Raw genomic sequence first — 15,602 nt, 5'->3', positions numbered from 1 at the left:
TTATCAGAGTAATTACTACTGACAAATAGATCATGGTCACCAAGCACTTCCCATTTAGCCCACGGAAGCACAGGGCCAGACACTGTGCCTACAGGGCATTTAAGATGTCAAAAATGCAGAGAACAGAAGTGAAAAAGCCTGGAGTATCTTGATTAAAGTTAAGCTCCACAAAGATGCAATTTAGAACATTCTGTAGTTGCTGCTTACACTGGTCTAAATTTGATTCCATTCAGGTCAAGCTGCAGTTTGCCAGATTGAAGGGCAAGTGCCCAAGGCTCAGAATGTATCAGGAAGCAATCCATTAAAGTAACAGAAAACACATGAGGGAGCGTCTCCGCAAAGAAAAAAAAATCATCAATCGATAGTTATGAATCTGGACTCTGTGAAGCAGCAATCTCAATATGTGCTTTTATCACCTGTCAAAATCTGAAATCAAGTAGGCCAAGGATGCTAGCTGGGACTGCTGAAGGAGTCAGGAAAAGGCGACTGTCATAAAGCCATTAGTGACTCTGCCATTCAGGACTTTCCAGAAGTCCAGAGTGCATGTGACCCAAGGTCAACAGAGTCATTTCACTCCTTCCCACATGTAAGAAGCCACCCCAGGGCTGCTCATTCTGGGTCTTCCTCATGCTCCCAGCCTCCCCCCCTCCCAAACTGTGGCTGTGGGCAGGGGGCTAGAAACAGAAAACCTATCCTGAGTGTGATGTGGGGAGTGCTCTATGGGGCAACCGGAAAGAAGCTGAGCCTGTGGGTGCCTGTGGACCCCTGGTGGGTTTTTCCCACAGTCAGTCAGCATGGCAAGAGCTTCTGAGAAGATGGTGGGAGTCCTGGGCTGATTGAGGACTATCCCTTCAGAGGGCTACACTGTGGCTGGATGGACTCCCTGACTCCCTCCCTCAACAAGGCAGTTCAAATGTCCTCTTCAGACCTGGTGAGGGGAGTGCAGCCTGCTTGTAGATTAGGCTGGAGAGTGTAGCCCAAAGAGGAGACTCACAATTATTATTTGAACAGGAACACACAGTAACATCCTAAGTTTCTTCAAATGATCAGGTCTATACCATCTACCTCCAGTTCTAGGGTGTGTAGGTGTTTCTAGTTTCGGTCAGAAAATTCCTTATGGAGGGGTCAGGAGAACACTTCACAGACCCCTATGTTTCCGGTTATGACAAGACCAGACCATATGATTTCTATTAGAGCAAATCTTGTGGGAGCCCCGCTCGTGGAAACTAACTGCTGCCAGAACCCAGGCCTCGGATTTTAAACAAACAACCGTTCTCAGGAATGGCAAGCTATTACTGTTGTTGTTGGTACTATTATTTCAGCTACCGTGCTATTTTAAGACCTTCTGAGTCTTAAAAAAAAAAAAAAAAAAAAAAAGTCAAGAGAGTCTCAGGACCTAGCATGTGAATGTCTCAGTCCAAGCTCGCTCAGCCCTACTGTGACAGCAGAGGACTCTAACTGCCATCAATGGGGGTGCTATGCAGCACTATGAGGGGGCCTGCAGCCTGATGGTGGCACTTCCTCATCCTGTTACCTCACAACAACTGGCCAAGATGGGGGTACTCTTATCTGATAGATTTTTCTCTAGCAAGTTTTAGAAATGAAATGAGAGGTTTTTTTTAAGATATCTGATCCTAAAGAAATAAATAATAGAGACAGGTGGAATCAGGGTTTCAATCTCAGCCTCAACTGATAGGATTTACAATTTCCAGACATTTCCAAATTTCTATCCTAAAGCATCAGTTCCCATTGGGTCTAGACTGACACTTGGAAACTATTCACTAACATGCACAAACCTAGCCCAGCAAGATGGGGCATCTGCTTCCAAATCTCCCACACCCAAAGCTGCTGAGTTAACAGCAGAAGTCAGATAGTGAAGTGGAAGCCTAAGAGAGATTGGAGTGAAATGAGACTTGATCAGTTCTTTCATACCTCTCATCATCTCTCCTGTCTCCCCTTGAGAAGGAATTTAGAGTTACCACAAATGTCAAGAGACATGCAACATATAGTGGGCTCGTCAGGAGGAGAAGTGGAGGATGAACTCAAAATGTACCAGTGGAGATGTTCTAAGCTGGAGAGTACTAGTTTAGAGGAGGGCAGTTGAGGAGGATTTCTCACAACCAAGTTCCCAAGGGTTGGCTAGTGAGAGCCCAGGAAGGGAAGATCCAGGTCTTAAGTCTGCACCCCTGGGGCCACCTCTGAGACTAGCATTTAGTGTTTAATAATGTTTCTTGGATTAAATAGTACCTGGTGGAAAATTCTAAAAATTGTTTAAAGATATACCACTGTTTTGTTAAAGGAGTTTAAACTATCCATAGGAACCAGATCTAAAATTTCCCAATCCTTTCAGTATTTATCACACTAAAACAAAAATGAAACAAAAAGCAAAAAGGAGGCGCAAACCAGAAGAGTGACTTTCAAAGTTCAAAATAAAAGCAATGCAACCCTTTCTCTTCAAATGAATTTTTCTCAGAATCCCTTTTTAAGTAGAAGTGTAGCAAAATTTGGTTGCTTTGATGGCAGTGGTGGTGCTTGTGGTGGCGACGGTGGGGTAGCTGGAAGATCTCAACCCCTACAACAGTCCCAAAGGTCTGCCAGGGTTCCAGAGAATAGTCTGAAAACTGTGTTTACAGCTGCGCTCACCCACAGACCAGTTTTTAAAGTAAGCTCCTCTTCCACGTCCTCTGAAGGAGCGCATTCCTCCGGCTCCGGGAACCCCACCTGGGGGCAGGGGTGTGAGTTGCTAGAGCAGGGGGAAGAGACAAAGAACCCTGGACCTGGGATAGAAGCAGACAGGCTCTCCTGACACAGGCTTCAGTGCCCAGAGTACCATGGACTGCAGAGGCAGTCCTCCAGGGAGTGTTTAGGGCCTCAAAAAGTATAGAAAAATCTAAGCCAGAAAATACAGCAGGTGACATGAAAGGAAGAAACGTGAGTAAACCAGGACAAGCTATTTACTCCTTCCTCCACACTCCTGGATCCTGGCCCTACCTTCGCATCTGCACTGTAGCCCTGAAGAGTCCCTTACAGTACGGCGTGTCCTGAGCAGCATCAGCATCCTAGCTCCACTGAAGACCTACTGAGTCAGAATTCGGCCCTCTAGGTGAATCTGATGTATGCCTCAGTTTGAGAACCACTGCTTTAAGTTGTCTTCTTGTCTATCTTACTGTATTATTTGATGCTTGAGCAAATTATGCATTTTGCCTTCAGAGAGCTTACAGTATGTTGTTACCTGCTATATAGCAGTTTGTTCAATGAGTGGACGAAACACCCTAGGAAAGAAAATGCAAATGAAAGCAATAATTCTAGATTTGTTTTGTGAGAGAAATTGGAGGGGACGAGCAGACCCAACCTGACATCCTTTGTTTGGCCCAGAACCCCTAGTAACAGAGCACTACAGGCACAATGGGGACCGGCAGACCAGGTAAGGATCACATCTGTGGTAAAGCAGCCCTCAGAGACACCTACATTTCACTAGGAAGCTGAGGACACTCTGAAGAGTCACATACTTTCCTTTGACAGAAGAGGATAGTGAGGTGAATGAGCTTTTGCATTTGCATACTCCTTCCTGGTTGCCAATATGGTCTTAAGAAAATTATAGCAGCTGAAGGGACAGGCTTTCCCTAGCTCAGGACCTTCACACAGATTCCCAACTGAAGGAGCAGGCCACAGCAGGGGAGCAGCATGGCTCAGGTGGGCTTCTGGCTTCCTCAGTTGGCCTATCCTGCTAAAAACTTCCTAAGATGGAAAAGCTGAAGAAAGAGAAAGTTTGCTGCCCTGGGCCCATTAGAATGAGTAGAGTTCAAGGAGGGGGTGAGACTCCCCCTGACAAGAGAGGCTCCTGACCACCCAGAGTGAGCCAGGCCTCAGTGAGCAGAGGGATCAGCAGGCCAGAGCTTTTTGTCTAGGCCTAATCCGACCCTCTCCTGAGAGGGTGGGTCAGGCCTTTCCCACTGCCCTAGATCTGGCTACATCCTCTCTCCTTTAGCATGTCTGAGGATGTTTTTGAGGGCTCCCAATATACATCTGAATAAGCCTTTTTCTTAGCATAAGAATATGCAATCAGAAGAGCTCAAACTAAATTCTGACAAACAAGACTAGAAACTTCCCCAACTCCACCTTTCAATCCCTTTGGAAAGGAAAAAAACTGCAGTGTCTGATGAAGGTTTAAACTGCAAGAGCTCACTAAGATCAGCCAGTCTGCCTTTTCATTTTGGATGAGAAAACAAACATGCAGAAAGGTGAAGGTTCCAGTCTAACGTCACACTGAAACAGATAAACGACTCTCAGAAACGAGAGCAAGAGGAACAAGGACAATCTTTAATGGACTTAACCTGTGTACAGCTGAGAACACAAGGTCTAAGAACTTTAAAGTCAGTATTTACTTTGCTTGCCTCTTGGATATTTTTATTTGGAAATATTCCACAGCAATCTCATACTCAATATGTCTGAAACTAAACAAAGTCCCTCCAATGGCCTTTGTTTTCTCTTTGGTTCCTGATTTCGCCAAGCCATGGTGACCTGGTAGTTTTTCACCAAGGTCCTACCAAATTCGGCCATCATCCACTTTGATCTTAATTACCATTGCAGGATTACCGAAAATGCCTCTCTTTACAGTCCTCCTGGCAGCCATGCTTCAGCCAGGACAACTTTTAAAGTACACAATTTTGCAATGTCACTCTCCTGCTTAAAACCCTTCTATGATTTTGCCTTGCTCTCAGGACAGCGTCTGAACTCCAGGTATCATGCCCAAGAAGACTACACATGATCCTGCCCCTCATCTCAACCTTTGCAGACCTGCCTCTCACCTGGTTCCCCATCATGGTCTAGGATTAAGTCCTTTTAATTGCTTGACTGTGCCTGGTTCTTTTCTTTCAACTGGCTTAACCCTTGCTCATTCTTCAAAGGACTCCATTTAGATGTCATATCCTTGGGTAGAGGGGAGGGGGCAGGGAGAACCTTCTCCATGCTCTACTGGGTCTTTTATCTCCTGGCCATAGCACTTATCTCCAGGACTGTAAGTTCTCACTCTTAGCTCATCATATGCCTAGCATAGTGTATCAGAAAGTATCAACAAGTTTCAGAAAGTATCATTTGCTCCATACTGGATAAAACCAAGGGAGAAAGAAGGTAACTTCTATCTTGCCCTTCAGAGGAGGAAATGATCAAATTGTAGGTTAATTCAATTCTATGTGGGAGAAAAATATACACAAAAAGGATAGATGTGAGAGCATGGAAATGTGACTTCTTAAATAAGATTACATCTCAACTCAGTCTTAATAACACATATTTGCATACATTTTTTATCTACAGCTAAGACCATGTATATCCATTATCATTCTGGACACTCCTTAGAAGCTGTGGAGAAAAGGGTAAGAATGGGTGGTCTCATTTTAACAATAAGAAAAAAACCTATCCAAGGTCTCATAGTTAACTGGTCTGAACTGGGACCAGAACCCTTGTCTGTTGTCTCATGGTTCAGGGTCCCTTCCATACACCATCCTGTCCCCCCACTACCCACTACTTGTGGTGGGGACAGGCCTTAAGAGTGCAGATGGTCTTCATCTCTAGTTTTTAGCATACTCAGTTTACTAGAATAAATCTAGGGACAAAAGTCCTTCAGAAGAGCTTGCCTGACAGAAAAAAGAACTTGACCAGAAAACACAAAAAGCCCAAACGTAATGAAAAATTCCATTTTTAATGAAAATCAATTTTGAAACAAGAAAAATAAATCAAAGGCTGTTAAACAACCAACTCCCACTCACATACCTCACAAGTAGCTGATCCATGTCTGTTAAGTAAACCCCTCAAAAATCAGTGTTATGAGGCCAATTCTTCGGAGGACTATCCAATCAGGACACACTATCTTCTAATATCAGGGCTAAGAATGCAGCACATGCCAGCTTCTGTGGCACAGCACACAATGAGTGGGACAGTATCCTCCCCCAATTCACATTCCTCTGGAAACTTTTTTGAAAACAGCAATTTTGCCAGTCTACTCTGATTATTTAAGGATCTTGAGATGAAATCATCCTGAATTTAGTGAGGACACTAAATCCAATGACTGGTGTCCTTCTGAGAACAGAGGGCACAGAGGAGAAGGTGATGTGAAGATGGAGAAAGAGACTAGAATGACGTGTCTACAAACCAAGGAATGCCGAGGATGGCTGGCAGCCATCAGAGTTAAGAGAGGCACGAGATATTTTCCCTCTTGGAGCCTCCACAAAGAACAAGCACTGATGACACCTTGATTTCAGACTTCTGTCCTCCTAAACTACGAGAAAACATATTTGTTTTCAGCCACTCACTGGTGGTAATTTATTACGGTAGCCCTAGGAAAGGACCGGTCCCAGGGAAGGCCACACACTTCACTGGCTCCCCAAGAAAAGAAGTGTAAGCGAAGAATCAAAAGGTTTGTGAAAAGCTCAAAGGACGTCCTCAGCACCACCCAGCACAAATCACAAAGGCAATTTCTGCATTCTACACATTCTGCTAATTGTAGCAAATGCTGCAGACATCATGAGAAATCAAGTCTGTGCTCGGCTCTCCTCCACTCCTACTTTTTTAAAAAAATATTTTATTTATTCATGGGGGGGGGGGGGGCGGGGAGGGCCACGTAGAGACATAGGCAGAGGGAGAAGCAGGCTCCACACAGGGAGCCCGACGTGGGACTCGATCCCGGTCTCCAGGATCAGGCCCTGGGCTGAAGGCGGCGCTAAACTGCCAAGCCACCCGGGCTGCCCCATCTCCTACCTACTCCTTATGATAGCCCTTGGCCACTTCCACTGTTTCAGTTATGAATTCTGTCTACAATAACTCATTAAACTACAGCTTTGGTTTCTACTCCAATGTCAATATTCCCAACTCCTCCAACTCATCTACAAGCAAACTGTCACTCACAACCAAGTCCTCTTCTCACTTCCCCTCATTTGCCTTTATCCCATGTTTTCAGGTTCAGAGTTTCCTTCATTTCCCATATCCAAACAGCTGCTAAAGCCTATTAATAGTAAAGATGACAAAGATACTGATAACAATGACTGTAATCAGTAGTAACAGAGCAGGTTTACCAAGCACGGAAAGTGTGCCACACGCTGTGCTAGTGGCTCCTCCTGGGAAATATGAACATTTGCTCCTCCTACACAGCGAGGAAGCAGAGGCACACAGAGGTTAGTAAAGAACTAGTACATGACTCACGGAAAGTGACAGAACCAGGATGTGAATCAGTCCTCTCAGTCCAGAATCCAGCCCCTCACTTCCCTGCCTCTCCACACCGATTATGTTTCCTTCAGGCCTTTCTCACCATCTTTTCCTTTCCACTTCTACTTCTACCACCCAATTGCAGGTTCTAGTCACCTACAGTGATTTCACAGCTGCCTGACTTTTGAACTGGCTTCCTGCTAACTTCCACCCTCTCTCCACTCCCTTTTTTCCTCCTGGAGCAACCCTTCAAATCTGCAGGAAGGCCAATCCAGACCCACAAATTAAGTATGCCAAGGAAATTCCAAAACCAACTTGGTCTTGATTCAGCTGGCCCAGAGTCACTTCCTCTCTAGTTAATGGTTTTTTTTTCGTCAAGCCTGAGCCGTCACTGCTCTTAAGGGTCCCCCTTCTTTTGTTACTGTCCAGCTGTTCCAGGCCAAAAAACCAGCCAATACAATCCGTGATTTTAAATGGATTTGATTCCTGATCTGAGAGCTAAAGGGTACCCAGAGCATAGGCTGGAAGAAAACTGCTCCTCTGGGGACTTAATTCAAGTCACTACTATTATGCTTCTCACCACCCGACACATTCATTCCTTTTCTGTCCCAAGACCCACAATTACAGGGGTGAGGGTTCCCCAGCCCTTCTCTTGTCAGTTCCTTTCCTAGACACGGGCAATTGAACTTGGAGGGTATTTTGCCAGCCTCTCTGAGACCTTGGATTTCTTAACAACTGCAATCAAATCGAGATGTTTAACAGGAGCTACATTTCCAGAAAGTGCTGGCTTTATATTAACAATACAAAAACATGTGCCCAGCTCCGCTCTGCTCAAGACCTGGCTAAGCTTCACAAGGCTGGACTCACAAGTGTGCCTTTTCAGTGTCTGACACGAAGTAGGCACTCAACAAATATTTCCTGAATGAATATACATACCGTCCCTTTTGCCTAACATATCCACTTCCCCCTCTTCTTCTGTTCTATAACTGTATGGTCAGTTAAAGCGTGTCTTCTGCCTCTTTGTGGCCCAAATGGCCTTTCCATCTGTAGTAGAGAATTTAAATTGTAAAGGAATTTCAGTACTGTACATATGAGTGGTAACATGGCTAGCCTATGGGGCTATTCACATACCAAACATCAATAGTAAGGATATTTGTAGGGCACATACTTTGTGCAAAAACACTTCACAGACTTTAACCTATTTATTCTCCACAACCTCCTTCTGAGGTAGGTACTGCTAGTATTATCTCCCTGTCCTGAATGGAGGATGTTAGGGGCTTGGAGAGATTAAATGGCAGGCCCAAGGCCATGCAGCTGGAAGCCAAGCCATGGCTCCAGAGCTCATGCATTACCCACCAGGTTAAGATGGTGATTTTGTCCAGCCAAACGCCTTCCCTCAAAACGCTAAGGTTTAACTTCTTAACCCAGTTAGAAAAGATAGGTCACTAACTTCAAAACCAAAACAAAACATTACTTAAGGATAGTGAGTAACATAAGAGGTTATTTTGAAAACGTGACAATTCTGATCTGCTTTTCTGAACCATGATGATTTTTAATACTTAAGTTTAATAAGAAAAACGTGCCCACAGGTGATTTTCATATATGTTTTACAAAAACTAGTTAAAAGACCTAATGGTCTATGAACAGGGAATAAAAGAAAGAGGAGGCATGAGAAATTGCAGGTTCAGATCCTAGAGAGGATAGACTAGAAATGTCAACAAGCTGTGCTGTACTGAGAATCCTAGAGGCAACAGAAAAGAAGAAACTTCTTCCTTATCTAAACAACATTTAGCCTTTTCCTAAAACTTCCAGTTGCCACTCACCTTTTTTTTTTTCCATTAAGGAGGAAAGCTAAAAAGGGGAGAGGGGAGGTGTTTTCAAGAACAGGGAGAGGCACAGGTGTCTTTTTAATGAAACTGCTACTTGAATAGATCTCTATCTAGTCCATAAAAATGGATCACCAACAAAACCATTTATTAAACTAGAAGCTGCTTGAGTGGGTAGCCCGTGTCTATTTTCCTCACCATTAGATTCTTAGTGCCTAGTGTAGTACCTGTTACAGAGCAGACATTCATAATTTTTAATAAGTGCTGTGTTAGGCATAAATCTTTCAGTACATCTTTTTTTCCTCCTTTGAGATAAATTATAAAAGTAGAAAAACTATGTCTAAAAAAAAAAGAAAAGAAAAACTATGTCTAAGGTGATAAACGTTTTTAAAAAAAGATTAGAGAGAGTGCATGCATGCAGGAGAGCATGTGGGGGGAGGGGCAGAGAAAAGGGGAATCTCCAGCAGACTCCCTACTGAGGGCCTAAGAACTCAGGACCTTGAGATCACGACCTGAGCCAAAATCAAGAGTGGGACCTCAACCAACTGAGGTGATGAGCATTTTAAAGACCCTGATACATCTTACTTATTGTGTTGAACTGCTTCCCTATTACACTCCCAACAAAAATAGATACATTTATACCAACTTTTATACATGACAACATTGGGAATCATCCTTAAACACAAAACTAAACAAAACCTAACAATTCCATAAGCAAACCATCTTTCCATTATTTTAATGTATATTTCTTTCATAGTTAACAAAGCTGAAGTGATTCTGTGAGTCAGAACAGGTGCTGCCTAGAGAAGTCTTCATTAAGGCCTGTTGATCTCTTGAAAACCCAGAACGGACAACTTTTTTTAAGATTTTTTTTTTTTTTTTAAGATTTTTAAGATTATTTATGAAAGACGGGTGGGGGGGAGAGAGGGAGAGAGAGGGGGAGAAAGGCAGACACACAGGCAGAGGGAGAAGCAGGCTCCATGCAGGGAGGCTGATGCGGGACTCGATCCCGGGTCTCCAGGATCACAACCTGGGCTGAAGGCGGTGTTAAAGCGCTGAGCCACCAGGGCTGCCCTTTATGTACCATTCTTATTTCCTAAATTGTAATCTCCTACTCCTAGCACCTGGATTTAGCACATAGAAGATATTCAATGAAAGTTTATTAAATTTAACTGATATTACCAAGTGGCTGCAACTTCTTATGCTATCAAAAGCATGTAAAATTGAGAAACATTTAATCGATCCAGTGATTTCTAGTCTACCACCTTTTCTTGACTTTTATGAAACTGTCAGTCTAAATCTGTACAGGTTCCAGTCTGGATAAAAAGGCAGAAACTTTAATAACTTGTCACAATTATCAGGTTTAAAGAGATTGAAACTTAGGGAACTGAGGAGTCAGAACCTCAAAACATGCCTTGCAGTACAAATAACAAAAATCCAGACATACAGAAGTATGGCAGCCTTACGGGCCCTGTGGAGTGTGTGTCTTCACTGAGCTCCTGCTCTAGGAGCTCAGCAACCGTCCTCATTTTGTCTCCCCAATTCCCAATCTATGTTCACTGGCTGCCCCCTACTATTTACACCTTTGCTTCATGGACAGGTAACGTCAAGAATATTCACAAGCCATTGGTAGACAATAATATACTGGCTGCAGAACCTGCAAAGATGAGAGGTGGATGGACCACATGGACAAACCTGTCACCCTTGCTTCCCACCTTCTTGGTTTTCTCTCATGCCAGTTTAACCCTGGTCTATATATAGTCTGTTCCTAAAAGAATTCTGAGATAAATAGGAGCGGCTATGTCAAAAAGTTCTATGCATACATTCTTCAACTCAGGAAAATTTATCAAGCTTCATGGAAATAACAACAACAAATAGGCACCAGCTTACGCTAATATTCTGTAACCCAAGAGGCCTTTCCAGTCACCAATAAGAAAGAGCCTATAGATTAAAAAGTGTCAGTCCTATGTAGATGATAAAGACCTAATACAGTAAAATGTCATCTCTAGAGTTGAATAGCTGAGAAGTTTTACTCTTCTTTCTAGCTTCTCAGGTGGTCCTGTAATTTGGACTCCTAGAAATTCAAACTAAAATTTCAACTGTAACATTGAACAAATCCATTAACATAGAGGAGTTGTATGTATCATTTATCATCTTCTTGAGGGAGTGTGGGCACTCCATCCTCCTGTCTGTCCATGCACTGAGAATGATGTACTCAGAGAATGCACCATAGCCACAACCGGGATCCATCAGTGGCCCAACTGCATGTGTCCCAAAGCATTAACATGCTTTTCCCAACTATCCCTGCCCTAGCCTCTAAATGGTACTTGGGGAATAGGAGGAAGACACAAATAACGAGGACATCTATCCCTCATGGCATTGTAGTGATCGTTATTTGAAACAGTATTTCAGTATTTCATTTTTATTTAAAAGATTTTATTTATTCAGGAGATACACAGAGAGAGGCAGAGACACAGGCCAAGGGAGAAGCAGGTCCCCTAAGGGGAGCCTGATGCGGGACTCGATCCCAGGACCTAGGGATCACGACCTGAGCCGAAGGCAGACACTCAACTGCTGAGCTACCCAGGTATTTTATTTATTTTATTTTTTTTTTTAAAGATTTTATTTATTTATTCATAGACAGAGAGAGAGGCAGAGACACAGGCAGAGGGAGAGGGAGAAGGAGGCTCCATGCAGGTAGCCCGATGCGGGACTCAATCCCAGGTCTCCAGGATCACACCCCAGGCTGCAGGTGGTACCAAACCACTGCGCCACCAGGGCTGCCCTACCCAGGTATTTTAAACAGTATTTTAAAACTGTCCTGAATGTCTGATCATCATCACCATCCTAAAGAAAGTCTTCCTAAGCATATCGAATGCCTCAGCACCACAATGCTGACAGCTATGGCAGAGGCTGCTAAATGTTGCCCTGTGCTGAGGTGTTTTAAACATGTCTTTCAGGGAGGCTAAACAGCCAACACCTAAGTACAGAAGTCTCACATTGCCAACCACTGGGGATACAAAAAACGATAGGAACAGAGCCATCAGGAGACCTGGAACCTCCGTCTGCAGGTAACAAGGTTGCTAGCACCCAGAAAACTCAGAAACTTTCCCCTTTCCATCTTCTCCAAACTCCTCCCTTGCTTTATTCATTCAGTTCTACCATATGGTGGGGCAGATTAAACTCTGAGTACGCAGCCAAACTCCACTTGTAGAAACATCTGTTGCTGTCTCTGAGCTGCTTCCCTTCGTCCCTCTAGGCTCTCAGAGACAACACAGGCTTCAGATTACCACCGAAGGACAACTCTACCTGCATACTCTGTGACGGCACCAAACAAAATGTTTTTTGAGGGTACTGAACCATGAGGCCACGAGATGGATGAAGAAACTCGGCAGTCACCACTTAGAATAATGAAAAGAGAAGGAGTTAGGTTCTTAAATTAGGCAGCTCAGGGCCAGCATGAATGAAGCAAGGCCACAGTATCCAAAGACTTAGTCAAGACTACTTTCTCCCAAATCTTACTTCTCTGTCACAATGTTTGTAATGAATATTTACTAAGTACCTACTGTAGGCTGATGCTGGATGAATACCAACATCTTTTATTTCTCCAGCCCAAATTTGGGGCAGTGATACAGAGCCACAGAAGGACCCCATTCTCTATAGACTTAAAAGAAATTCCTATTTAATTGAATGTATCTGGGCAAGCCCAGGGTAGGGTGGGGAGAAGAATGTACTTGAGAAACACTGTGTGGAAATGGAACTCCTTATTAATTTCATAATGGCAGGCTGTTAAGGAAGATGTGATCTGTCATCCGGAAAGGGCTAGAAGAGCCATAAACTCTGCAGGGAGCCAGCAAATGGTCACTGAAAAGAAAACAGACAAGAGAATAATGACTGGCCTTCTTGTGCATTACACATGAGGTAATTCCAGAAATGTGGTGAAAAGTGACTCAGTAAACATCTCACCCAAAAGTCAAACTGGTGTTTCTCATCTTTACATCTTTTAGTAGTACAATGCAGCTAGCTGGAGAACCTCGGACAACCTGCACAATCTAATTTCTTTGCGCCTTGGTTTCCTCAGGTAAAAATACAGACTACTGCATAGTTTTATTATGAAAAGTAAACGAGGGCAGCCCGGGTGGCTCAGCAGTTTAGTGCCACCTTCGGCCCAGGGTGTGATCCTGGAGACCCAGGATTGAGTCCCACATTGGGCTCCCCGTATGTAGCCTGCTTCTTCCTCTGCCTGTGTCTCTGCCTCTCTCTCTTTCTCTGTGTTTCTCATGAATAAATAACTAAAATCTTAAAAAAAAAAAAAAAAAAAAAAAGAAAAGAAAAGTAAATGAGAATCTGAGAGGCAGAATGAGTGCGTGGTATCACAACAGTGTCTGTTAGCGAACAGCAGCAGTGACCAATGCTTATGTACAAAAGCCGAGGACACAATCTGGGGGTGTAAATAATGTGATCTTTGTGACAGGCAATCTATCCTTTCTAAAAGAAAATTCCTTGTCTCACCAAATGTCTGGGGCCGTACCTGCGTGGAGGCGGCAGCAGGGAGTGGAGCTTTGGAATGTATGCCCTCAGCCACTTCTCCAGTTTAACCCTGTTTCTTCCTCATTCTTCTGTGCCTCATACTTATTGTTCAGTTTTTTTTTTTTAAACTAGGAATGAATTGAAGACCACAGGAAGATAAAGCTTTGTTAATTACATGGGATTTTATATTTTTAAAACAATACTCTTTTAAGAACAGAAGCCTTTCTTTAAAAGAAGTCTCACTGCCCTTCAGCTTCTCTAAGGGAATCTGATCTGTTCAAAAGGCCCGTTTAACCTCCTAAACACAAGCAGCCAAGTACCTTTGCAGCTGATCTACACTTCCCTGACCACCCAATTCCACAGATTACCAGACTTCCAAGTTACAACAGCAACTCCACGTGTTGATCCATTTTAGCCCCTGACTGGCCAGATTTTCCCATTTTCTCCCCATCTCTGTGCCTCATAAAAATCAGGTTTAACCACAAAGTTTAAGAACAACCATAACAAAAAGCCTAGATGTTAATTGTGTAGGAGGTTAACAGTCACACTGTTGACTTTCCAGTAAGATAAACAGTGCAAACTTGGCCAGCACTAATGTATACAACCCACCCTCTCATTCCTACTGAAGACTGTACTCATTCTTGGGATGTGAATGACAGCAAAGGGTTCACTGGTGAGAACAGGGCATCCTAACCTGTGAGAAGCACTGAAATACCAAAAGAAAACCAGAGGAGTTTAGGCTGAGCTTCTCGATTTTGGGGAATGATAAGTAATTCTATCTTACGAAGATCTTGGGTCTGTGATGAACAAATTACTCTCAAACTCTAAAAGACTGCCTGTTGGGATAAGGCTTTTTCCAGTCCTCTGCCTTGCAACACCAGGGAGATCTGCATGACAGAGTAGGAAGGCTGGATAGCTCTGGCAGGACTTCTCACCCTCAGTGGCACCAGGGGTTTGTGGGGGTGGTTTAACTCCCCAAAGCCAGATATGAGAACATCTTAGAGTAGAAAGGGCATGCCCAAGTCATCCTATGTCAGCAAGATCCCTCAAAAATCTAGAACTGGCAGCTTGTTAAGCATTATGAAGATGGTTATACAAGGTTTTTAAAAGAAGAATCACAGAGGAGAACCTTACTGTTCAAATCTACAGACTGGTTAAATAGTTACAAAACATGGGATGCCTGGGTGCCTCAGTGGCTGAGCATCTGCCTTTGGCTCAGGGCATGATCCTGGGGTCCCAGGATTGAGTTCCATATAGAGTTCCCCACAGTAAGCCTGCTTCTCCCTCTGCCTGTGTCTCTGCCTCTCTGTGTCTCTAGGAATAAATAAAATCTAAAACAACAACAACAACACTACAAAACAGCATCATAATATAGCCACCAAAAGGGATGATATAGGAGATCTGTATGAATATGGGAGTTAACGAAACACTCAGTGAAAAAGTGAATAGGTTACTGAACACTATGTTTAAGTACAATCCCATCAGTACAAAGACACAGACACACAGACGCTTTGCATGAGTGACTGCCATAATGCTCTGGTTGGTGGCCCTAGGTTTAAGCCAATCATCGGCTATGTGACCTGGGGTAAGTTTGTAACTTAAGGCCAAATTTCTTCATCTAAAAACTGTTAAAGAGGAAGAAGGGGAAGAAGAAGGGGAAGAGGAAGAGGAGGAGGAGGGGAGGACGTGTTCTTATAGGCTATCATGAAAATTTAATGAGATATATAAACAATTTTTTAAAACTCCTTGTGATAGGGGTGCCTGGGTGGCTCAATTAAGCCTCCGATTTCTTGATCTCAGCTCAGGTCTTGATCCCAGGGTTGTGAGTTCAAACCTTGTGTTGGGCTCCAGGTTGACTGTGGAGCCTACTTAAAACAAAAAGCTCCCCCAAAACCACCCCCCCCCCAAAACGCACAACTCTCAAAACGCAACAATTGCCCCCACCCTGCAAAAAAAAACCCTTGTGATGAAACACATTAAAGATTTTATTTTGAGAGAGAGACAGAGAGAGAGAACACACATGACTGGGAAGGGGCAGAGGAAGAGGGT

General features: G+C 43.6%; 1 protein-coding gene across 32 annotated transcripts in view; it reads right to left on the bottom strand.

Annotated features, from left to right (window-relative positions):
• The window catches only part of RBPMS (RNA binding protein, mRNA processing factor), a 172,899-nt gene that overhangs the window by 25,073 nt on the left and 132,224 nt on the right, over positions 1–15,602 (bottom strand). Inside the window, exon 7 of one of the 32 annotated variants that reach the window (XM_077849044.1) lies at positions 8,134–8,241. The exons of the other annotated variants lie outside the window; for them this stretch is intronic. Coding sequence (XP_077705170.1) covers positions 8,192–8,241 — 50 coding nt within the window. The 3' untranslated portion in view covers positions 8,134–8,191. The remainder of the gene's footprint in view (positions 1–8,133; positions 8,242–15,602) is intronic. 32 annotated transcript variants of the gene reach the window in all.

This window comes from Canis aureus, chromosome 15 (genome assembly GCF_053574225.1).
Source record: "Canis aureus isolate CA01 chromosome 15, VMU_Caureus_v.1.0, whole genome shotgun sequence".
NCBI lineage: Eukaryota > Metazoa > Chordata > Mammalia > Carnivora > Canidae > Canis > Canis aureus.
This window is presented reverse-complemented; position numbering and strand designations above follow the sequence as displayed.